Genomic DNA, 24051 nt, shown 5'->3' on the forward strand with positions numbered 1-24051 from the left:
TCGTATCTTGGATCATATTAAGGTCTGGACTGTGTGTGACAAACTCAAACACTCAAACACACACACAACTGTACACCAGTTGATTGACAGGTGAGAGACGAAACCAAAGAGCCAGAGCTCAACCCCCGCAAGCACAATTAGGTGATTACAACAAGGTGAGTACACACACTCTCTATTTTAAACCAATATTAAGGTTCATAAAGGCTATCAAATGACGTACGTAGTGAAACTGCCAGCAAGAGCTGTTATCCTACCTCAGCTCATCTGAAGCCTGCTCCTAGAAACTCATTTATTTCATGAGAATGTACTTTGAAACTAACACATAGGGAACTATCATGTAAGGAACCTGGTGAAACTGCAAGCAAGAGCTGTAATCCTACCTCAGCTCAGTTGAAATCTACTCCTAGAGGCCAATTTATTTTAGGAGCATATTATATGCATCTGTAGGAATGGCCTTTATTCATTTATTTATTTATTTATTTATTTATATACAAGAAGGTACATTGGGTTTGTGAGAATACATAGCATAGTATTTACAATCTTGTAAAGCCACTAGTACGCGCAGCGTTTCGGGCAGGTCCTTAATCTAACAGATAATTTTTAGTAGGTAAATTCTAGCAGAATTAATAAAATGATAACAGATACATTGCAAGAAAAAAATGAGATGAGAGAGATTAGTAAGTATATTAAAGCGCATTGGTATATTAAAGCTCTGATTGATTACATTGACAGATTGATTGGTCAATGTTAACATTAACATTGACATTAACAACATTAGGTAACACTTATATAAGGAATAGGATGAACCTGTAGCCAACTGTAAGCCAGAGCCTTCAAGTTGACCTGATCTCCCGGTTATCAAATTGTTGAGCGAACAAGTTTCAAATGAGAGTCAGCTTTGGAATGAATGAACGCTGATGGAGTGATGTTCTTGAAAAAGACACTTCCAGCATGAGACTGTTGAAGGTTCATGTTTCCCATTTCGAAAATTTACCTTCGTCTGTGCCTCTTCATCCTCTTTATTTCTCCCCTCCCCCCCCCCCCCTCCCCCACACACAAAAAATTGGTGGACTTGATAATGTTTTACGAAAGTGATGAAATTTTGCTCTTTTCAGGACGTAAGAAAACGCTGGAGCCGAAAGGAGTCAGAAAACTATAGGCTATCTACGATGGGAAGCGCATCACCTGGGTAAGGGGGGGGGGCACTAATTTGGTCTTGCTGTCCAATAAGTTAGACACAATTCAGGACAATAGCCGCACACGTGGTGATGCATTTATGATGGCGTGTGACCAATTATACTTACAGCTTCAAATGATCATGTGTGTGACCAATTATACTCAAAACTGAAGGTGCTGTTATGTGTCAATAGCCGATATCAATAAACATGCCTCAAGCGCTTGCTTCAAGGACGATGAATTCTGGCTCATTCCGCATATTTGAAGTTTGAAATGACGACTTTTTATACCGAAAATATGTAAATTAGTGAACACGGCGATGTGTGAGATTTTGCCCAAACCGACCTACAATTTTCAAAATATCGGAAATAATGGAAATATGACTCATGGACCTTATTTTTTTTTAGCGGAATTCATGGTGATTGCACATATTTGGAATTTTAATGTCTGAATGAGGAATTCGGAGGTCTTCTCCATTATTATGCCATGCAAACTACCATTGACTCTGATCCTGCTATCAGCTATTTATAATAACCAGCACATTGCTCATCACTATTGCAGTTACTACATACCAACCCTTTCAAACAACAAACTCCAGAATAACACAAACCTATCAGTAAAGGTCTGATCACTAAGTAAACATTTTGATGACATCAATGCGCTACTTGAAGCACTAGGTGCTAAACTATTTTTCGTTATTTTAACAGAGACATGACTAGGTAAAGACCATACACAACTATCCAACTTACCCGGATATAAAGCCATTCACAACTGCTGGCCTGACAAAAAAGGTGGTACAACCATTTATTATCTAGATAACTTCACTTGCACAAGTTCAAGTATGTTTATTGAGACAAGAAAAAAATACATCTCAAAGGGATAGAGTAGCTTAGGCTATTTCTACCCCCCCCCCCACTTGCACAAGTGTTATTGGCAATAAAGACTACTACTGAGACTATACCTTTGCTCAATTCTCGGTTAAATCGTCAATAACTACTGAATCTATTTATAGATTTCCCAATACTTAAACAACTACATTCTCAGATAATATAAGGAGCCTAATCATAAACAACAAACTCAACAAAAATCACATCATCATAAGAGGTGACTTCAACATTGACCTTTGTCAACAAAATGGTGCCCCAAGTCGAATACTTCCTAAACAGCATGAACTGCTGCATGCTAATCCCCACAATCACCAAGGCCACACACATTACTCAAACATCTGCTACAGGCCTGGACCACATATGGACTAACATAACAGCCCCCTTGACAATGGTATAATCACTGACAGAACAACTGATCACTATTCTACCTTCATCTCAGCAAACATGGACATAACACCCTCAGTTACCAATAAACTTACCTTTAGACTACGCAGCAAACCAACAATAGGGAACCTCATAAATGCACTTCACAATATAAACTGGGAATCTGAATTCAATAATACACAGGATATAAATTCATTAGCCGACATCTTTCTTTCCAAAACCCTGAGCCTCTACAACACTCACTATCCTCGCCTCACTAACCCTGAGCCTCTACAACACTCACTATCCTCGCCTCACTAACCCTGAGCCTCTACAACACTCACTATCCTCGCCTCACTAACCCTGAGCCTCTACAACACTCACTGACCTCTCCTCACTAACCCTGAGCCTCTACAACACTCACTGTCCTCTCCTCACTAACCCTGAGCCTCTACAACACTCACTGTCCTCTCCTCACTAACCCTGAGTCTCTACAACACTCACTGTCCTCTCCTCACTAACCCTGAGCCTCTACAACACTCACTGTCCTCTCCTCACTAACCCTGAGCCTCTACAACACTCACTGTCCTCTCCTCACTAACCCTGAGCCTCTACAACACTCACTGTCCTCTCCTCACTAACCCTGAGCCTCTACAACACTCACTGTCCTCTCCTCACTAACCCTGAGCCTCTACAACACTCACTGTCCTCTCCTCACTAACCCTGAGCCTATACAACACTCACTGTCCTCTCCTCACTAACCCTGAGCCTCTACAACACTCACTGTCCTCTCCTCACTAACCCTGAGCCTCTACAACACTCACTGTCCTCTCCTCACTAACCAAGTAACTGCCAAAAGATTAAACAACCCCTGACTCACAAGAGGCATACTTAAAGCAATTAACAAGAAACACGAATAGGAAAAAACATAGGATTGACCTAGTTACAAAAGAAGTTAAGAGATACTCATCAATGCTTACCAATATAATAGGAAAACCTAAACTTTCATTTTATGAGAATAGATTTAAAGAAGCAAAAGGAAATATGAAAAGTACATGGAAAGCCATCTCTAACAGCATAGGGTCTAAAGAACCATTACATAACAAGCCGATAACAAGCTCTCCAAGGATGGTTACACACTTGCAACAGACTTTCATAAAGGCAACTGAATTTAATAGCTTCTTTTCATTAATTGGTGTAAATCTTGCCAGAAAAATCGCAGAGACCCAGACACATGTTACAACATATCTCACAGGCAGCTATCCCAACTCTCTACTCCTTTTACCAGTCAGTCCGACAGACATATCTATAATTTAATCGCTTGAAACCAAAGCTGGGAACATTAGTGAAATACCACGTATGATATATGAGAGTGCTGTCCCTGCTCTTCCACTACCCATAGCTCTGCTATTCAACAACTCTAAAAAAAAATTAGAAAAATAGAAAAATTCAGAAAAACTTGGCTTATTAGACAAATCTGGCCTTGCATAATAGGCCAAGTACGACGTTCTGGCTACTAGGTACAACATATATATATATATATATATATATATATATATATATATATATATATATATATATATATATATATATATATATATATATGCGAACAAGCCTGAATGGTCCCCAGGACTATATGCAACTGAAAACTCACATCCCAGAAGTGACTCGAACCCATACTGCCAGGAGCAACGCAACTGGTATGTACAGGACGCCTTAATCCATTTGACCATCACAACTGAACATAAGGAGGTGATAGCCGAAGCTATTTGAACCCCCCCCCCCCACCCCCGCCAGCACCCGGATGGTAATCTTGGGCATAGCATTTTATCAAATCACCTCATTCTTTGGGGCACACGTGAAGAACACAAATGCGAACAAGCCTGAATGGTCCCCAGGACTATATGCAACTAAAAACTCACAACCCCCTTGTGTTGCTCCTGGCAGTATGGGTTCGAGTCACTTCTGGGGTGTGAGTTTTCAGTTGCATATAGTCCTGGGGACCATTCAGGCTTGTTCGCATACATACATATATATATATATATATATATATATATATATATATATATATATATATATATATATATATATATATATGTCGTACCTAGTAGCCAGAACTCACTTCTCAGCCTACTATTCAAGGCCCGATTTGCCTAATAAGCCAAGTTTTCCTGAATTAATATATTTACTATAATTTTTTTCTTATGAAATGATAAAGCTACCCTTTTCACTATGTATGAGGTCAATTTTTTTTATTGGAGTTAAAATTAACGTAGATATATGACCGAACCTAACCAACCCTACCTAACCTAACCTAACCTATATATATAGGTAAGGTTAGGTTAGGTAGCCAAAAAAAGCTAGGTTAGGTTAGGTTAGGTAGGTTAGGTAGACGAAAAAACATTAATTCATGAAAACTTGGCTTATTAGGCAAATCGGGCCTTGCATAGTAGGCTGAGAAGTGAGTTCTGGCTACTAGGTACGACATATATATATATATATATATATATATATATATATATATATATATATATATATATATATATATATATATATATATATGTCGTACCTAGTAGCCAGAACGCACTTCTCAGCCTACTATGCAAGGCCCGATTTGCCTAATAAGCCAAGTTTTCCTGAATTAATATATTTTCTCTAATTTTTTTCTTATGAAATGGTAAAACTACCCATTTCATTATGTATGAGGTCAATTTTTTTTATTGGAGTTAAAATTAACGTAGATATATGACCGAACCTAACCAACCCTACCTAACCTAACCTAACCTATCTTTATAGGCTAGGTTCGGTTAGGTAGCCGAAAAAGTTAGGTTAGGTTAGGTTAAGTTAGCCGAAAAAACATTATTTCATGAAAACTTGGCTTATTAGGCAAATCGGGCCTTGCATAGTAGGCTGAGAAGTGCGTTCTGGCTACTAGGTACGACATATATATATATATATATATATATATATATATATATATATATATATATATATATATATATATATATATATATATATAAAGTATCGCTATTTGATTTTAGTATCAAAAGTATCTAATTTTATCTAAGCGACTCAGGCTTGCTCGCCCACCCCATCAGCCTGAGAAGTCATAAGAGGAACAGTATTCAGCGACATGAAAATGAGAGGTAATAGTTTCATTCACAAATGTGCCCCCGTACCCACATTGGAGCCACAGTTAGAGGATAGGATACCCAACAAGAGACTTGTCGCCGGTCTTGCTGGGACCCTCCAGGGGTGCGTCGTGAGTATACTCCCACAAAAGCTACCTTAAGGACCGTCAGTCCGTCGAGATCGGGTTCAGTAACGATGAAGGATTGACAATAAAAGTGTCCTCTCGCTCACGACGTTGGGTACCACAGTTCTAAGGGTAAGAGAGTATGCCTCCCCAAACACCTGGGAGTCAAAACAGAAGAAGTCCGAAAGAATAATCAAGATTAGCAAAAGGTCGGCGGGAAATGACAATTAGAAAGGAGAAGAGGGGGGGAGAGTAAAATGAAACACAAGGAAAAGGAAAAGATATCTGGCAAAATTGGTGTAGACAGCAGCAGGAACATAAGGCCACAAAAGGACAGAGGACTGACCCATGGAGCATCACACTCCGACAGCCGCCCACCAAGCCCCCCTGACGACGACAACGGGCCATAAAGGGAAGGGGATGGGGGTAGCCATAAGATACAACTTACGCCATCTGTTGGAATAAAATTACACTATCAACAGCCACCCTTCAAAATACAGCTAACGCCACCTGTTGCTTCACCCATGCACTATCAATAGCCAAACAGCATCCCACAAGGCGGGTTGATGTACTGAAGTAAGAATTCCTGCGCTGGCATATCATTGGTAGATATTCTTTGTTGACATTCACCACAACAGCCAATCACAGGAAGGGATCAGCTGAAGGCTCCAACCACTTAATAAATCGATTTGTGCAGCACACCAGCCCTGCTTATGACATTCTGCTTCAACATTAATCTATCTAAAAAAATTAAGTGTTAATAAAGTGATAATTAAATATTACAGGATATAACAGGTGATATAGAAAAATGGCTTGGCTACTTAACTTGTGACGTCATTGGCGGGAATTGCCAAGACACAAATAATTACAATGCTCCGCCCTCTTATTGAACTTTGGCTGCCTCTCTCCTAACACAACGAATTATTATAATTACTACAAATTGTTCAGTTAAATGGATTATCGGTCAGGTATAAACAAAGAGGTTGTTGTGGAAAAGGACATATGTCATTCATAGAAAAGTGTGTTGGTATCCCTCACAACAGCTGCTTTCTGGCTGTGTGTGTGGGGGGGGGGCGGGGGTGGGGGGGGGAGGGAAATTAGTTAGCAGTTAGTAATAGTTGATTGACAGTTGAGAGGCGGGCCGAAAGATCAAAGCTCAATCCCCGCAAGTACAACTAGGTGAATACAGCCAATCACAGGCAGGTATTTACTAAAAGCTCCGCCTCCTTGGAGCTCCCCCAATCAAGCTTTGTAATATAGTTTTATAGGAGAGGTGTTATATCATTTTTTCTAAATATCTTCTGATATGGGTGCAGATGAAGAGTCACAATAACGTGGCTGAAAAATGTTGACCAGACCACACACTAGAAAGTGAAGAGACGACGACGTTTCGGTCCTTCTTGGACCATTCTCGTTCTGATATGGGTGTTGAGTTCTCTATTCGTGTACCTGTTTATTAATTCTTGAAGGCTTCTCCGGTTCCTTGTGGATGTTATACCAGTTGGAACAATATCGCTCCCAAAAAGAATACCAATGATGCAATTGTTAGTCTGATTGACTTAATCTACTCAGCCCTTGACAAAAATGAGTTTCCGATTGGACTCTTCATTGACCTGAGCAAGGCCTTTGATACTGTTAATCATAACTATCTCTTACTTAAACTTCACCATTATGGAATCCGAGGCCTTGCCCTGAACTATATCCGACCCTATCTTAGTGACAGACACCAATATGTAGCCATCAATGATATGACCTCTCCCATTCTACCATTAACCGTAGAGGTGCCACAAGGCAGCATGCTAGGACCTCTCCTATTTCTTATTTACCTCAATGATCTGCCTAATGTCTCTAACGTGCTAAAACCTATATTGTTTGCTGATGATACTTCTCTCATCTACTAAAACCCCAACCCACACACATTAAATAATGTTGTAAATAATGAATTAAAAAAAGTCCACTTATGTATGTCAACCAACAAACTCACACTTAACATAGAAAGTAAGTAATTATAAAAAGAAGGCACCAAACCGGGAAGGCTATGTAGCACCATCAAATGCGGAATAATCAGAGGGCGCTAAATATCACCAAGGATGCCAATACGAGAACAGAAACGTATAAGGCGAACGATATCAAACGTATTTGATTCATCAAGAATTCTATCGAGGGACAAGCGGCCGCGAGGGACAGTCGGAAAGCAAGACACACGCTGGTCCTGGAAGTCAGGACATTCAACAAGGATATGCACGACCGTAAGAGGGACAACGCAATTTGGACCATAAGGATCACGGCGTCGCTCCATTAAGTGACCATGAGTTGTGTATGGCCAATACGCAACCTCACCCGAGCCGTTTCCCATCGCCGGTTACGGTGGTAGGAGGACGGCCACGAGAACACACTACACTTAAGAATGTGCAGTTTGTTACCAGTAACAGAAGACCAAAAATCCTGCCAATGGGTAAAGATGGAGGAATGAATAACTGGATAAAAGTCGGAATAAGGATTACTTTTACGGGAGATGAGACAAGAGCGGACAGCTTCACTAGCGGCAGCATCCGCACGCTCATTTAAAGAGACACCAATATGGCTGGGAACCCAGCAAAACTCAATTGACTTCAATTTACTGGAAATAAGAAACAGCCAATGTTGAAGACGAGAGTCAACGACAGCCACAAAGGAAGATTGACAACGAGAAAGCAAGAGACGAAGAGCATAGAGAATAGCATAAAGTTCCGTTGTGAAGACGCTAGTCTCCGGAGGTATACGACACATATAAGTGGTCAGGAAGAACAACAGAGTAGCCAACACCGTCTGCAGGCTTAGACCCATCGGTGAAGATGGAAATGGAGTGGGAGTGTGAAGAAAAGTGTTCAAGGAAAAGGCGTTTCAGAACCGTAGGAGGGGTAAAAGCTTTAGTGATACGGGTCAGGGCTGTACAAAATTTAGGAAGGGGGACCCTCCATGGGGAAAAGGACAGAACAATACGAGAAGAAACATTAGTAATATGAATCGAAAGAGAATCCTGTAAGCAAGGTAACCTGACAGAAAGAGGGAGGTGGTGAAGAGGAACAGGACCGACAGGAGGGGTAAATGTCGAAGCACGCTGTGTGTTGTACAGGGATATGTGCTGTACCAGGCTGTGTTGTGTTGTACAGGGCTATGTGTTGTACCAGGCTGTTGTGTTGTACAGGGCTATGTGTTGTACCGGGCTGTGTTGTGTTGTACAGGGCTATGTGTTGTACCGGGCTGTGTTGTGTTGTACAGGGCTGTGTTGTGTTGTGTCACAACTTTTCATACTTAGATGCATACCTGACTACCGACGTAGCCGCTACGAAGATGCTAAGAAGGAAAACGTTCGTAAGTAAAGATGCTAAGAAGGAAAACGTTCGTAAGTAAAGATGCTAAGAAGGAAAACGTTCGTAAGTAAAGATGCTAAGAAGGAAAACGTTCGTAAGTAAAGATGCTAAGAAGGAAAACGTTCTTAAGTACTCATGTTGTAAGCCCCAGGTAATCAACAACGTTGTTTCTCCGTCATTTGTAGATGATATCGTAATTGTTTCCTTCCAAACAAGATATTGTCTGGGTCTTGGAGTATTGATGTATTCTTTCTCACAAAACAGCGATGATTTGAGCTGGTGGGTGCTCAGAACCAAAGTTTTTCCGAGAACAAATCCGTGTACAGCCATCTAGCAATGGCGCCGGTGGCGAGTCCTGGCGGGCGTCGTTCTTATGAAACCCGGATTATATCCATCGCATTATTCAGCTTCATTTAATATCTATAATCCTGTTGAGTAGAAGATTTTAATGTTTAATAGCATTACATTGTGGGTTTAATATTGAGCGATGATATATATACATACGAAACGTACTAATTTTGTGTCCGAAATGGTAAATAATTATGTGTGTGATTTGTCTTGTGTACTGACTAGTATCCATAGAAACGCCTACCCGTCGCAGTCGTAAATGCCCAAACTCTACCTAATTTTAAAATCGATAAGATCATCAGGATAAATAGGGGGGACTTAGACAAGCCGCCAGCTTCCTGTTCTCGTCGAGGCCACTTTTGAGACACTGGTGGCCATCAGGTATATTATAAACTAATTAAAGTGGCTTTAAGCACTGTAAACAAATGAACAAATCCACAAGGGCCGTGACGAGGATTCGATAAGCACTGATCCTTTTCATTATCATTATCCTTTCTGCGCAGCAAATAATGCTGAGCAGAAAGAAAAGATAATATTGTATGATATTAGCACTGATATTGCCCGCCTAGTGGCTGTACACGAATGTAAGAACTCTTGTATATATCAATAACAAATTATTATGATAATATCATAATATTGTATGATATTATCAGTGAGCAAGTATATGTACTAGTTTTTTCACCCGTAGATATTTCTCTATAATAGATTCTGACTCATATAGGTGAGAATACAAATATCATTTTACGCGGAAAAAGCAAGTGCAGGTACAAACACAATATACTTAAATTCCTATTTTTCGCATTACGTTTAAATTTATATATATCATTTCTATGCAAGTATAATTACGCAAATATATTAAACTGCGAAAAAAGTGTAAGGCTCGCCGGAAAAGTATTATTGAGTGATAATAATACATGTAGGCCGGCAGTCCCTCGCCATCCCTTCCTCAGACAATATGGCGGAGTACGACCTCACCTCCAAGTTGGGGCCGTATTTGGACCGCCATTTGGTCTTTCCTCTTATGGAATTCTTATCCGTCAAGGAGGTGAGTTACATTACGGTCTGGGGAATGTATTTATGGGTTAGAGAGAGCCGTAGGTGGAGCGGTGTTCCTGGGAGGAGACGCGGTCTGGGAGTCTCCAGGCGACACCAACATGGGTTGTACCGGGCTGTGTTGTGTTGTACCAGGCTGTGTGTTGTACCGGGCTGTGTGTTGTGTTGTACCGGGCTATGTGTGCTGTGTTGTACCGTGCTGTGTGTTGTACAGGGCTATGTGTTATACCAGGCTGTGTGTTGTACAGGGCTATGTGTTATACCAGGCTGTGTGTTGTACAGGGCTATGTGTTATACCAGGCTGTGTGTTGGGGTTGTACCGTGCTGTGTGTTGTACATGACTATGTGTCAGACCAGGCTGTGTGTTGGGTTGTACCGTGCTGTGTGTTGTACAGGACTATGTGTTTTACCAGGCTGTGTGTTGTACCAGGCTGTGTTGTGTTGTACCGTGCTGTGTGTTGTACCGTGCTGTGTGTTGTACAGGGCTATGTGTTATACCAGGCTGTGTGTTGTACCGGGCTGTGTGTTGTACAGGGCTATGTGTTATACCAGGCTGTGTGTTGTACAGGGTTGTGTGTTGTACAGGGTTATGTGTTGTACCAGGCTGTATTGTGTTGTACCGTGCTGTGTGTTGTACAGGGCTATGTGATGTACCAGGCTGTGTTGTACCGTGCTGTGTGTTGTACAGGGCTATGTGATGTACCAGGCTGTGTTGTGTTGTATCGTGCTGTGTGTTGTACAGGGCTATGTGATGTACCAGGCTGTGTTGTGTTGTACTGGGCTGTGGGTTGTAGCAAGCTGTGTTGTACTGGGCTGTGGGTTGTACCGTGCTGTGTTGCACCGGGCTGTGTGTTGTACCAGGCTGTGTGTTGCACTGGGCTGTGTTGTGTACCAGGCTGTGTGTTGTACCCAGCTGTGGGTTACTGCAGTATTTTTCATTTATTCTCTACTTATTTGTGCTCTTTTACACAATGTTATATACTAATTAGTGCTAGCAATCGGGAATGCCAGGTTTCAATCCCTCCCGAGATTCGAACCTGTTTAGCTTATTTTTCATGTCCTCCAGCCTCAAAACTCATTTTCAAGAAGTAGCAGAGCCATTCCTGAGTGAACAAAAACTACCCATATATTAATGAACAAAAGCCTCTGTAACTGTAAATAAAACAAAACAAAACTCATAGTTCTATATATATGTTCTATATATGCCCAGTGGCTTTCCCAAGGCCCAACTATTTCTTGCAATGTTGCCTCCATCTGTAAACTCTGTCCCAACATCCTAAGCAAATCCACACATTTACTTTAATGAACTCGGTTCGTCAAATCGAGTGAGTAAATCTGGCATGAAAAGTGCCCCTCCTGCCCCCTCCTCAACTGGAAATTGGCTGAATTGAGGTTCATTGAATCAGGGTTCCACTGTACTATAATTCTGTACTTTGTGTAGTATTACAGTACAGAAAAAGTCTGGCATAAACTGTACTGTTTTTTTGCAGAAGAATTTAAGCATTTTGAGCTTTGAATTTATGGGTTTTCTTATTGTATGTTGAATTGAGGTTTTTATTTATATAAACTTGTTATGTTTCAGATCTACGATGAAACTGACTTGCAGAGAGCAAAATTGGAGCTTTTGTCCAATACTAACATGGTGGATTTTGCAATGGATATCCATTCATCACTTTACCCTGATCAGCCTGTTCCTGCAGAACTTCCAGAGCGCAGGTCTAGAGTTGTGTCAGAGTTGAAACACCTTCAGGTATGAATTTGTCTTGTAGCTCAGCTCCCAAATATTAAATATTGTACTGTGTTGCTAAACATAAAGTAAAATGTTTATGGTTTTTCAAGTGAAGTGGCTACTTTATTATTATTATTATTATTATTATTATTATTATTATTATTATTATAATATCTTACCTCTCGCTCTCCACTTTTTCCCCACTGCTCTCCTCTTTTTCCCCTGCCACTCTCGGTTCCCCCCCTACTCTTCTTTTTCCTCCCACTCTTCTCGTTATGCCTATTTTTTTAATTTCAGCTGTACAAATGTAATTGTAGCATACGTACATACTTACTATAATTATATAAATACTATTACTTATTAGCCTTCAGATGCAAACAAAGTACTTTGTACTGTATATTTTAGGATTTTAAGCGAATGTTTCTGTTTATAGAAGCATTTATAATAATAATAATAATAATAATAATAATGTTCACTCTGGTAAAAGTACATACATTTCAAATGAGTTACAAACAGAATGTTGGATTTCTAGATAGAACTGGCACATACTTTGCCTAAGGCCGCTAATACGCACAGCATTTCAGGCAAAGTAATGCTACTTGGATAATGCTCCAGGCTCATGAATGAGCCTGTATCTCGAATGAGTGTATGTAGGTGATTTTAATGAAGTGACGATTAGTTTGCCCTATTTTCATTTGACCACCAGAAAGGTTCATTTTGCTTCATTCAATGCTGGATTTTCTTCATGAATGCCTTCTCATTCCATGAAAGTGGAAAAAACAGCTTCAATAATAATGATTAAAAACCTACACTTGTGTATTTGTTTATTTTATGTAAAGATTTACACCAAGTCTTTACACACTCCTGAGTGCTTTATCAAGTTCTGAGTACAGTATATGGTTAGGACGAGATTTACATCTCGACAGCTAATGCTTGTTGAGATGTAAGGATTAGTCATTGAGATGTAAGTCTCGTCTTAACCACATACTCAGACCTTGATACAGCATTTGGGAGAGTGTGAAAGGACTTCGCGTAAATCTTTACATAAAATACACATACGTAAGTGTGGATTTTTATCCTATATCTGTGAGACGACATTACCATTGTTTAATAATAATGATGTATGCTATATATGTATGTACAGTGTGTTCTTAGCAGTACTGTATTTCATTATTGAAGATAATTGTGCAGAACCTCATTTTGAGTGTGTCCATTTCTGCAGACAGAGACGGACCCCATCTTCAAAATCTTCAGTGACCCTGAGGTACAGAAGCAGATGCAGGCATCTCGTGACCATCGCACCCTCATGCAATACCTGGTTGAAAAGCATGATGTGAGTAAAACTACTGTCTCCACACATCATCTTTCATGTATGATGTATTTCCATGTGCACTAGCCCAGTGCATATGGAAATACGGTGCATGTCTTTTACGTTTCTATATGTTCGGATATTAGGTATTTTGGATAAACTTGAAAACAGACGAGGGCTTCTAGGATTAAGGTCAGCTTATGGTTCTCTCTCTCTCTTTTTTTTTTTTTGTCATTTACTTTTTATTTCACTTTCATTCACTTTTTCTTTTGTTATAACACTTCATTAGATCTAATTGTAGTGTTGTATGTGCATTAAATTGAAGATTTTATTCTTTTTTTCTTATTCAATATCTTATTAAATAAGGTAATAATTGAACAATATCTTATTTGGGGGTCAACATCCCCACATCCCAGTCCCCAACCAAGCCTGCAGAATAGTGAATGTATGCATTTAGGTTTAAGTGACTTAAGTAAATGGCATTTCAAGCATATGTGTGTATGTATAAATAGGTTAAGGTATGTGTCGGGTAGGAAAAAGCACCAAGCCATTATGACTATATGGCACTTAAAAGGGATAAGGATTTGGGATGGGACTAGGAATGGAACTCAACCACTAGGACGGTCGGCGGTTGAATGTCGACCTGGATGAGGTGAGACCGTCGCTCTGCTGTAATATTCTGTGAATTGTTTTAAATATTTCATGTTTGTCTTTATTTCATGTACTGTATTGTTGTCAGCATTTTGTGCTCTATTCAAGTATTTAAATTAATGGCTATTTTTTTTTTTTTTTAACAGTTCCAGCAAGAAATGTTGGATACCTTGTACTCATTTGCCAAGTTTCAATATGAGTGTGGTAACTATTCTGGTGCTGCAGACTACCTTTACCTCCATCGTGGTTTAGTGCCCGTCAGTGACAAGGTAATGAAGTTGCCTAATATCCAGACACTTTCACTTTGTTAATATAGTTCTCATGTTGCCTACACTATTTATGTTATTCACAGCTTTAAAGGCTGTGTGTGTCCCTCTAATGTTAGTGCTTATCTTTTTCCTGTTATCTCTTGGAACTCTTGAGGGGGGTAGGAACATGCAAAATATTGCCCATTTATCTGCCATTTAACTGGAATTCAATCATCACTCCTACAATCAGTATTGCCACCACCACTGCAAGGCTTGTGCCAGAAATGTAGCCTCGACCCCATCAATGTTTAACATTGTGCCCACCTATAAAAATCATTTTGAAAGCATTGCAATTTACACCTTGTTTTCCACTCTGCATATTTTACTCGGCAAAATTATTATCTTAACCTGTCATAACATAAATATCCATTACTTTCCAGGAGACACGTGATACTGTAATAGTTTTCACTCATTTCGGGTCTTGCCCATGACCAAGTCCTTTAATCTATATTTGTCAAAGGTACTGTAGTCCCATAACTTGCATAACCCTTACCCTGCTCCAATTGTTGAGAGCAGTTGGCTCATATGCGGCAACTGCCTGAAGATGATTTAAGGTGCCCCATTATTTTCAAAATTCCCACCCATTCTAGAGGGGGTGTCATTTGACACTATAGACCTATGTTAATCATTTGCCATATTTGGAAAAAATCCTTGGTCTCTTAGTTTCCTTTCTGGGCTTTCGTAAAAAGATGGGGATGACATCTGGTGCATCACATTGACTGAACACACTGGGTGACCCTGCTAGGAACCATTGTACTTCTAACAGCAGCATATCGGTGATATTCTTGTATGTAGTTGCATGCAAAAATGTGTGATATGTGCAATTATAAAATTTAGGCTTTATATACCCCCTATCAACCAAGCTGTAACTTGTATGTCAGGCTGTGAGCAGGCACATTGAACAGCCTGTTTGTTCTGACCCACAACTAGGAGGCCTACCTTACGATGATTTCAGGGCTCAACGTCTCCGCCGCCCGGTCCTCGACCAGGCTGCCTCCTGACGCCTGGTCAGAGACCAGGCCGCAGGGATGTTGATCCTCTGAATCAGTTATACATAATGAATTCATAATGAATGAATGCATGACAGACTATGCATCAATATAGACTATGCAGTTTAAGGGTTAATGAAAACCATCCCACTCTACAGGATGAGGGTTATGTAGCCTTCCCAGCTTGGTGTTTTCCTTTGATAGTTACTTAACAGGATGGGGAGGTTTTACTGTCCTTTTCCCACTGAAAATTAGTAGGGAAACATATCCAATAATTCTTAAAATTGGTGTATTCCTCCATATTTTTACACAGTTGTGCAGTTATAAAGAGTAGATAAAGTGAAGTCTTTTTTTTCTGATGTGGAAAAGCAGAACAAATGAGTTTAAGAAGTGCATGAAAATGCTCATAGTTAGTGTGGTGATTAACAAATAGAATGTAAACGAAGCTTAAGTCATCGACTCTATATCCGTTCACAACTTGAGAGCATATATGAGAGAGCACTTGAAAATTTGGTAATGTAAAATCACTGGGTATAATAACTGGCAGACGGAGGCCTCAGAGATCTTGCTCCTCATAGTAACAAGCAAGCACTATATAAATAACACACCAGGAAATAGAGGTCAGTCAGTCAGATGTTAGGCTGGAGATATATAGCATGCAGGCCCACTAGGCTCTTCATCCGTTGCAATGAAGACATTAATACTCTTCTAGTGAACAGACAAATGGCTGCTAGAGTTCATCCCCCAACAAATGTAAAAATAACTGAGATGGGAAAAGCTAGACCATATGGAACCTCATGCCCAAGGAAAATGTATGAGAGGGAATATCAGGTTTAGCACTTAACACTGTTACCTCTCAAAAATGGTAACATCAGCATCATACGTGAAGCTGGGAAACAACGTTTAAAAATCTAGCAAGGGCTGTCAAGGCAATTTTCACAGCCTTTGTTAGACCAGTACTAGAATGCCCCTCATTGGCATGGAAGTCACACTTTGTGAACCATAAATAGAAACTTGGAAAAATACAAAGGTTTGGAATAAGGCTAATGCCTGAATTAAGAGGATTAGGCTATAAGGACAGGTTAGGGAACCTCAGTCTCAACTCTAAAAGTAGCAGAGGGGATCTGATCACTATGCACAAAATACTGAGAGGGATAGACAAGGTGGATAAGGGCAACCTCACTTTAAATTAAGAGAAAATAGGGCAAGATGACATTTGTGTAAGTTGTAAGCCCGAGAGTGTTAAATATTCATAAAGAAATAATAGTACTGTATATGTACTTTGTACGAGTGGTCAACAAGTTGTATGACCAGGTTGATGTGAATACTACCGCCAACCACCACGTAAAACGCAACTACTGTACAATTAGCCCTCAATTTGCTCATAGAGATGTGAATTGAGTGAGATGCAGGTAATCACTTTTATACTGTGTACAATTATAAATTATGTAGGTGAATTTTTGAGTATGTGAGTTAAATGCTAATTAGCATGGCTAATATGGTAACCCTTTAGTTAACTATGTTCATTGCACTGTGTTAGAATTCCATATAACATATACTTTTTTTTGTATTCTTGCATCATTGCACATCCCTGGCATTATAGAATTTATTATATTACATGCTGTATAGTATTTGTGACCGGACAGTCACATATATATATAGAGCGATATATACATACAGAATAATATGTAATGTGCTTATTTTATTTATAGAACTTTCTGAATGGTCTGTGGGGCAAGTTGGCATCAGAAATTTTGACTCAGAACTGGGAAAACGCACTTGAAGATCTTAATCGCCTCAAGGAGTTCATTGAAAGCAACCTTACAACTTCACCACTTCAGGCCCTCCAGCAGCGTACCTGGTTGATACATTGGTCACTGTTTGTGTTCTTCAATCATCCCAAAGGTAAAGTTGTATTGCCTTATCTGCAGGAGGAGTCGAGGCATTATGTTGCTCTTTCTGTATCAAGTTGTCATTTTGTTAAATGTATTGTGATAACAGTACTGAAAGTGTTGATTGATGTTTGAAAGAAATTGAACACCTTAAATCTCGAAAGGTGGTCATTTCGAGATTCTTCTCCCCCGAATCAACCTACCTTGGCTTTGCGCCGTGGTGAGGCCACTCCAGACCGACAACCAGAGCGCAACTCCATAGTCTCCTGAGACTGATGGATGCCTACTACTAGTGTTCAAAAGCAGTTCTGTACATAAATCTTTTGTTAACTGCAATTGAAGTTAACAGCTTAATTGAGCATTTGGGATCTCTTCTAATTTAATCTGGAAGGTTTTTAAAAATCTGTTGACGTATTATTTTTGTAGTTAAAATGTATTGCAATATTTTGAGACGATTTGTCACCTTGCAGGTCGGGAGCTAATCATCGAGATGTTCCTGTACCAGCAGCCATATCTGAATGCCTTGCAAACAATGTGTCCACATGTTCTTCGCTATTTAGCAACTGCTGTTGTTATTAACAAAAACAGTAGGAGAGCTGCAATGAAGGTTTGTTAAAATGGTTTGAAACTATTTTTTTTAAGCAATCATTGTGTGTACATGCAGTATGTTAAATGCAATATTCTGTGTGTGTGTGTGTGTGTGTGTGTGTGTGTGTGTGTGTGCGGATAGACAGGGAATGTGTTGCCTTCATCTATAAAGTGTCGATAATAAGTCAATATTTCAAAATAGATCACATTACATGAGTATTGCACAGTCCTGGAATTAATTTATAACAACTATAACTATTTATCAGGATCTATAATTTTCAAAATTTTTGCCTAAAGAGTCTACAGGCTCTCTGCTCCAATACTTTCCCCAAAAGTGTCATTCTCCATTTCTCATGCAGGGCTTCAAATGGAAAAACTTTCCTGGATCCGATTATCGTCATAAATATTCAGGAGTAGATGTTGGAATAGGTGTAACACCAGCACTTTCTCCAGAAGCACACACAATTAGGGTAACAAAATATATACAAAGCTGGCAAGGTCATTCCTCATCAACACGGCTGGCTTCCGTTTCTTGAATATTTTCACATAACCTACCCACATAATCTTTTCATAAATATAGTAAGCCAAAAAATACAGTTTTGTAATACCTGGAGCCATAACTGGTAAGTTATGTACTAGTTACTAAACTAGTAAGTTTAACCCTTAACATGCTAGGGGTATAATATCCTTTCTTCCCCACAGGCGCATGTAATTTTGAAAAAAAAAAATATTTTTTCTTCCTAACCTGTTAATTTGTGTTCACTGATCACGGGAAAAATAATAAAAAAATCGTAAGTGGCATATATTGCCAGCTATAGGGCGGGGAAGTCTGGCAAATTATAGGCGCTGACTCAGCGTGAGTCCCAGGCGGTCTGTTGCTCGCCAGCTGTCAGGCCGGAGTTGCCACAAAGAGATAATTACCTAATTATTTCAATGTCTCTGATTTTTCATAGTTTTTTTGCTGTAATATTATTCAATAGTGTGTAGTTTGACTTTTTTATATAATAAAATGAGTGAATCATTGCTGTACTCAAAAATATGGTGTGCATATTGTTGATTCAATTATGTTTGTCAATCAGTGAACAAATACTTTGTCGGTTATTACACTATAAGCACAGGTTATATATAAGTATCTGCATGTTTTGTTCACTATAACGAACCACTAAGTAGCTATTATGAGTCAAAAAGTAACGAGTGACTGCCGTGTACCAGCCAGCCACTCCCGCCCTCCCTCAAGTCATCTGACTCGCCCACATTCTCCTCCCACAATACTGTTTTTGCTATAATTCACTATATACAGACGTTATACATAAGTATCTACATGTTTTGTTCACCATAACTGTACATCTAAGCTTGTATGGTGAGTAAAGGCACAAAGACGTAGGACCTCACACAGTCAGCTGATGGCTGCCGCCCTCAAGGCCAGATGCACTAATATTTCTCCTCCAACAATACTGTGTGGTGTTATTACGCTATATACACACATTATATATAAATATCTACCTGTTTTATTCACCATACTTGTACAAATAAACTGGTATGGTGCCCAAAGACCATCGTGGTAACCAGTAAACAACACCGTCGTCTGCACGGTGGCGTCGTGCAGACGACGCCACCGCCCTCACCAAAATGGCGGCTCCCAACCTTCTCTTGCTGTTCATACCCTCTATACACACACATTATATATAAGTATCTACATTTGTGTTCACCATAGCGAACCACTAAGCTGGTATGGTGAGTGCAGTCAATAAAAGGTGGCCACACACATTCAGAAGACATCGCCACCACCCTCCGTCCCACAGCATTACTCCTCCCTCCATGGCGCACAGCGCTAAATATCACCACAATCCTGCTATTATCAGAACCCTGGTCAGTTTTATCACAGTCAGGGGTCTTCTGTAATAATATCATCGCTGCATAATAGCATGAACAAGTATATTTTGGCATTTTTAGGCGATGCTGTGGTCACAAGCTGAACAGCAGTGCTGTTAGCTCATGCTGCGTGCGAAAGGCTTGGTTGCTCACTCAATACTGAGGCCAATAACACCCGGGAGTTTGGCCCACGATTTTTTTTTTAAATGGCGTCTGTTTACAAGAGCCCTGATGAAGGTGTGGTGAACCCTGTGTATCCGCGGGCCAAGTTTAAATCTTGCGTAGTACTCCAACACATCATATGACGTGATGCGCAGCTGACTGGAACAACGTCCAACACGTCATATGACGTGATGCGCACTTTAAGGGTTAAATAACGTAACTAGCGAGCCATACTGTATTTGATATTTTATGCCAGAGCTATCCAAAAAAGAAAGTGTTTATTCACTTACAAATCGATGAAACCCCTTGGAGAAATTTGCATATTTAACCACTGCACTGCGCAAAGCGCCTTTAGGCGCTCTGAGATTTGTGCTTTTTGTTTTTTAATTAGGCTATATTTTAATACTTTTAAATGTTTTCATTACTCTTTGTGTTTTGAAATGGAAATAGTTGACTTTGGAAACATTTTGACAATAACTTTACCTGAACAATTATAAAAATAACAAAAATATATCCTTGAGAATTGCACCAAGACATTTTTGCCGAAAATGGGTGAGCAGTGCAGGGGTTAACAGTGTCGGTGTGGAGGGATGCTTGAAACTCCCTAGTCACCAATCTTGCCTAGCCCTCTCTTCAGTTGAGAGCATTTTTACTTATAGAGACTACTGCCAGAACTGATTAATTTGGTAAATTGGGTTTACATGCAATCATTGCAAATATCCAACAGGCAAGACATTAAGATCCAGATCACTCTGGATCTGAAATTCATGGTTAACACATGAATTTGCTCACTCTCTCATTTGCTGTGTTAATAATTGCATATTGTCTTCACTTGTTCACATTAGAGTTCTGTTTTTAATGTTTCTTCATGTCTCTATACTTTATATTTAGGATCTTGTGAGAGTAATTCAGCAGGAGAGCTACACGTACAAGGACCCTATTACAGAGTTCCTTGCCCATCTCTATGTTGATTTTGACTTTGATGCTGCCCAGAAAAAGCTCCAACAATGTGCTGCAGTTTTGGAAAATGATTTCTTCTTAGTTGCCTGCCAGAATGACTTTATTGAGAATGCAAGACTCATGATCTTTGAATTGTTCTGCAGAATTCATCAGTGCATCAGTATCAAGTAAGTTAATGGATATATATTTATTCAACAATTGCCCAACATTCAGGAAATTGTAGAATTTTTGAATTAAAAATGTCATACCATATTATTTCTACAAATAATTTAAGATAAGTTTTATTAAATTATTGAATAAAAAACTTGATGGTAAACTAAATAAAACAGTCTTCAGTACCTTGAAGTAGTTCACAAACACGACCTCTTTTGTTTTGATTCTCCTTAAACCTGAATGGGAACCTGGTTGTCCAGGCTCCCAGTGCTAGCAGTTATCACTCTACTGTTCCTATAACAAGCCTGTTCTAAATATTAATATTTTTTCATACTGTTAACTTCTCTTTTAGTACCAATTTTGCACCCCCTCGCTGGATAAGCATTGTGTGTGTGTGTGTGTGTGTGTGTACATTAGTTCATCTGTTTATTGAAGTACATATATGGGTGTGTGAGATTATCAAGTATCATTGCCTTGTATGTTTTGCCTAACATTTAGGGCCCCGAATATTTATGAAACAAGTGATACCAGACATTATCATCACCCATTATAGTTCTACCTAGAAAGTGCATTTCTAATAATTTCTATCAGAAATGAGAAGTAGATTCATAAACCTGGTAAATTATCAGAAGCAAAATAGTTTAGGGAAGTATTGGATTCAAGGTGCGACTCCATATCACCACTGCAGTAATCCTTCCTTAGTACTTATATTAATTTTTCCTCCTCCATCTATCTCATAACCTTAAATTATCATCATTTCACTTTTTCGCAGCATGTTAGCCGAGAAGCTAAACATGACACCCAAGGATGCCGAGAGGTGGATCGTGAACTTAATTCGACAGGCTAAGCTGGATGCCAAGATAGATTCTCAACAAGGCCACGTGGTGATGGGTACCCAAGCAGTGTCGCCGTACCAGCAGCTCATAGAGAAGACCAAGACTCTCAGTTTCCGCACGCAGATGCTTTCGATTAACGTAGAGAAAAAGGCAACGGCAAGATACAGTGAAGTAAGTATAGTTCGTGTGAAGTTTGTGAATTAGCTAAGCGATCATGTAAAACCTCATGATGTAAAGCATGTTGCGTGATTATGTATGTATTTGGTGATTTGAAAGCAAGTTTACAATGTTAAGTCCCTTGTCTTTTTGTTCTCATATTGGGATCCTGAGTGATAGTTAATACTTTGTGAGTATCCAACAACATTGATGGTGCTAAATGGACTTTCCTGCTGGTAGTTGATATTCTGTGGACATCTTTCAGTTATATATACAATGTAGTGAAGGAATTTCTCCACCATAGCTTAAACTATCTCATATTTTTTATTAGGGATAGTTTCTGATTTCTCTTTATTAGGGAGAAGTTTCTGATTAATTAAACATCAAATGCAAACCTATACTTACAGTACTCTTATTTCAGGGACCAAGCTGGGCTGTAACTAGTTAAATGCCAGTGAATGACTAGCCAGAGGGTGTCACCTTGCAGTGAAAGAACAGCTCCCTGTACATCCGTTGCTATCATCCTGAGGAGGCAACGTAAGAAAAAAAAAATATTAGATGTAACATTTATTCTAATAAACTAAACAAAATTATTCTTTGTTAATTTCCCCGTCATGTATTATTTTGATATCAACCTAAACGTATTCTTTTTCGTCAGATGATTGCAGCGACTCGTGAAATTAACTACTGTATAGGTTCATTTGCCTCAGTTTGACAACTTTGTTCAAATTTGGTCATGTTAATAATCTTTAACGAGTTATAATGGCCGATCATAATTAGGTATGATGTTTTTGCTGGATCATTATTATTAATTTTTCTTGTCTCCATGCAATGTCTAAAGAATGCCTTTTTCCCCATGGTTGGGGCTTTGATGTGGGGAGGGGGGGGAGAGTGCTTTGCTGATCCAAAGGAGAGTTAGAGTGGCTTGTTTAGTTCTTTTAACCTATGATGAGGGGACAAAATGAAAACTGGGCCATGTGCTTCTAGCCACGCTTGTGTTCTCTCTACCTTGAGACCTGTTTCTTTATTCATCATTTACCTTTTGGTAGTCTAGTCTACCCAGAGGTAGTATTGTGGGGCAGCATTTTTTATTTTGGGGTAGAGGAGGGGGGGGGGGAAGATGTGAGCTTTGGTATAGACTTTGCCAAATCAATTAGTTGGTCCAGCTTGACTAAGAAGGAATCGGCACTCCCATCAGTCCTTCATGTGTCCAAGAGCTCTCAATGGTAACCTGCATATACTATCTCTCAGGCTCTTGCTTTACTCTTGATAATTAAAGACAATTAAAAAGATGTCAAGTTTGAGTGTATTTAGACATTAAAGTGCAAGGAGTATATATAAAATAGGCTCCGAGGGAGCTGGAAGGCCATTTACAGGTCCCTACTTGCATGGTAGGAGCATCGCTCATAGTCATAATTACAGCAGTTTTGCCGGTATTAACGAGGTCGTTAAAGTACAGTATCCAGTCAGTTTCATAGACCACGCAATCACCAAGGAAGGCTGTGATTCAACTATCAAAATGGTCTACAGTTAACTACAATATACTACTATAATTATTGCAGTTATTTTGGGCATTTGTGTGGAGCTCCATATGAATATCCCAACCCACTTGATCTGGATGGTAGAGCGACGGCCTCCTTCATACAGGTCGGCGTTCAATTTCCGACCGTCCAAGTGGTTGGGCCCCATTCCTTTTCCCCTCATCCCATCCTAAATCCTTATCCTGACCCGTTCAAAGTACTATATAGTCTTAATGGCTTAGCGCTTTCTCCTGATAATTCCCTCCTTCCCTCCATATGAATGTTTAACCATAATTTATTTATGCAAACGAGGGGTCTGACCATGAAAAATGTTTGTAAATGTGTGTGTGTAAACATTGATTTAAAAAATGGGTTGCAAGGTGCAGTTTATGCTGTTTGGCTTTAGACTTGTCAACCATGGGAGAGTTAGTTGTAAAGGTCACCACAATAACTTACTGACCAACCAGCAGGTATTATTCTCAACTCCTGA

General features: G+C 39.5%; 1 protein-coding gene across 1 annotated transcript; it reads left to right on the forward strand.

Moving 5' to 3' along the window:
• Positions 1 to 10273: 10273 nt before the first annotated feature.
• Positions 10274 to 22634, forward strand: eIF3e (eukaryotic translation initiation factor 3 subunit e). Its single transcript, XM_045763316.2, has 9 exons — positions 10274 to 10428; positions 12019 to 12186; positions 13388 to 13498; positions 14272 to 14394; positions 17135 to 17327; positions 17785 to 17921; positions 20828 to 21063; positions 21822 to 22056; positions 22463 to 22634. Exons 1-9 carry the CDS (start codon positions 10339 to 10341, stop codon positions 22487 to 22489), a joined length of 1320 nt encoding a protein of 439 aa, XP_045619272.1. The 5' UTR covers positions 10274 to 10338; the 3' UTR covers positions 22490 to 22634.
• Positions 22635 to 24051: the final 1417 nt, after the last annotated feature.

Source organism: Procambarus clarkii, chromosome 65 (genome assembly GCF_040958095.1).
Source record: "Procambarus clarkii isolate CNS0578487 chromosome 65, FALCON_Pclarkii_2.0, whole genome shotgun sequence".
NCBI classification, from domain to species: domain Eukaryota; kingdom Metazoa; phylum Arthropoda; class Malacostraca; order Decapoda; family Cambaridae; genus Procambarus; species Procambarus clarkii.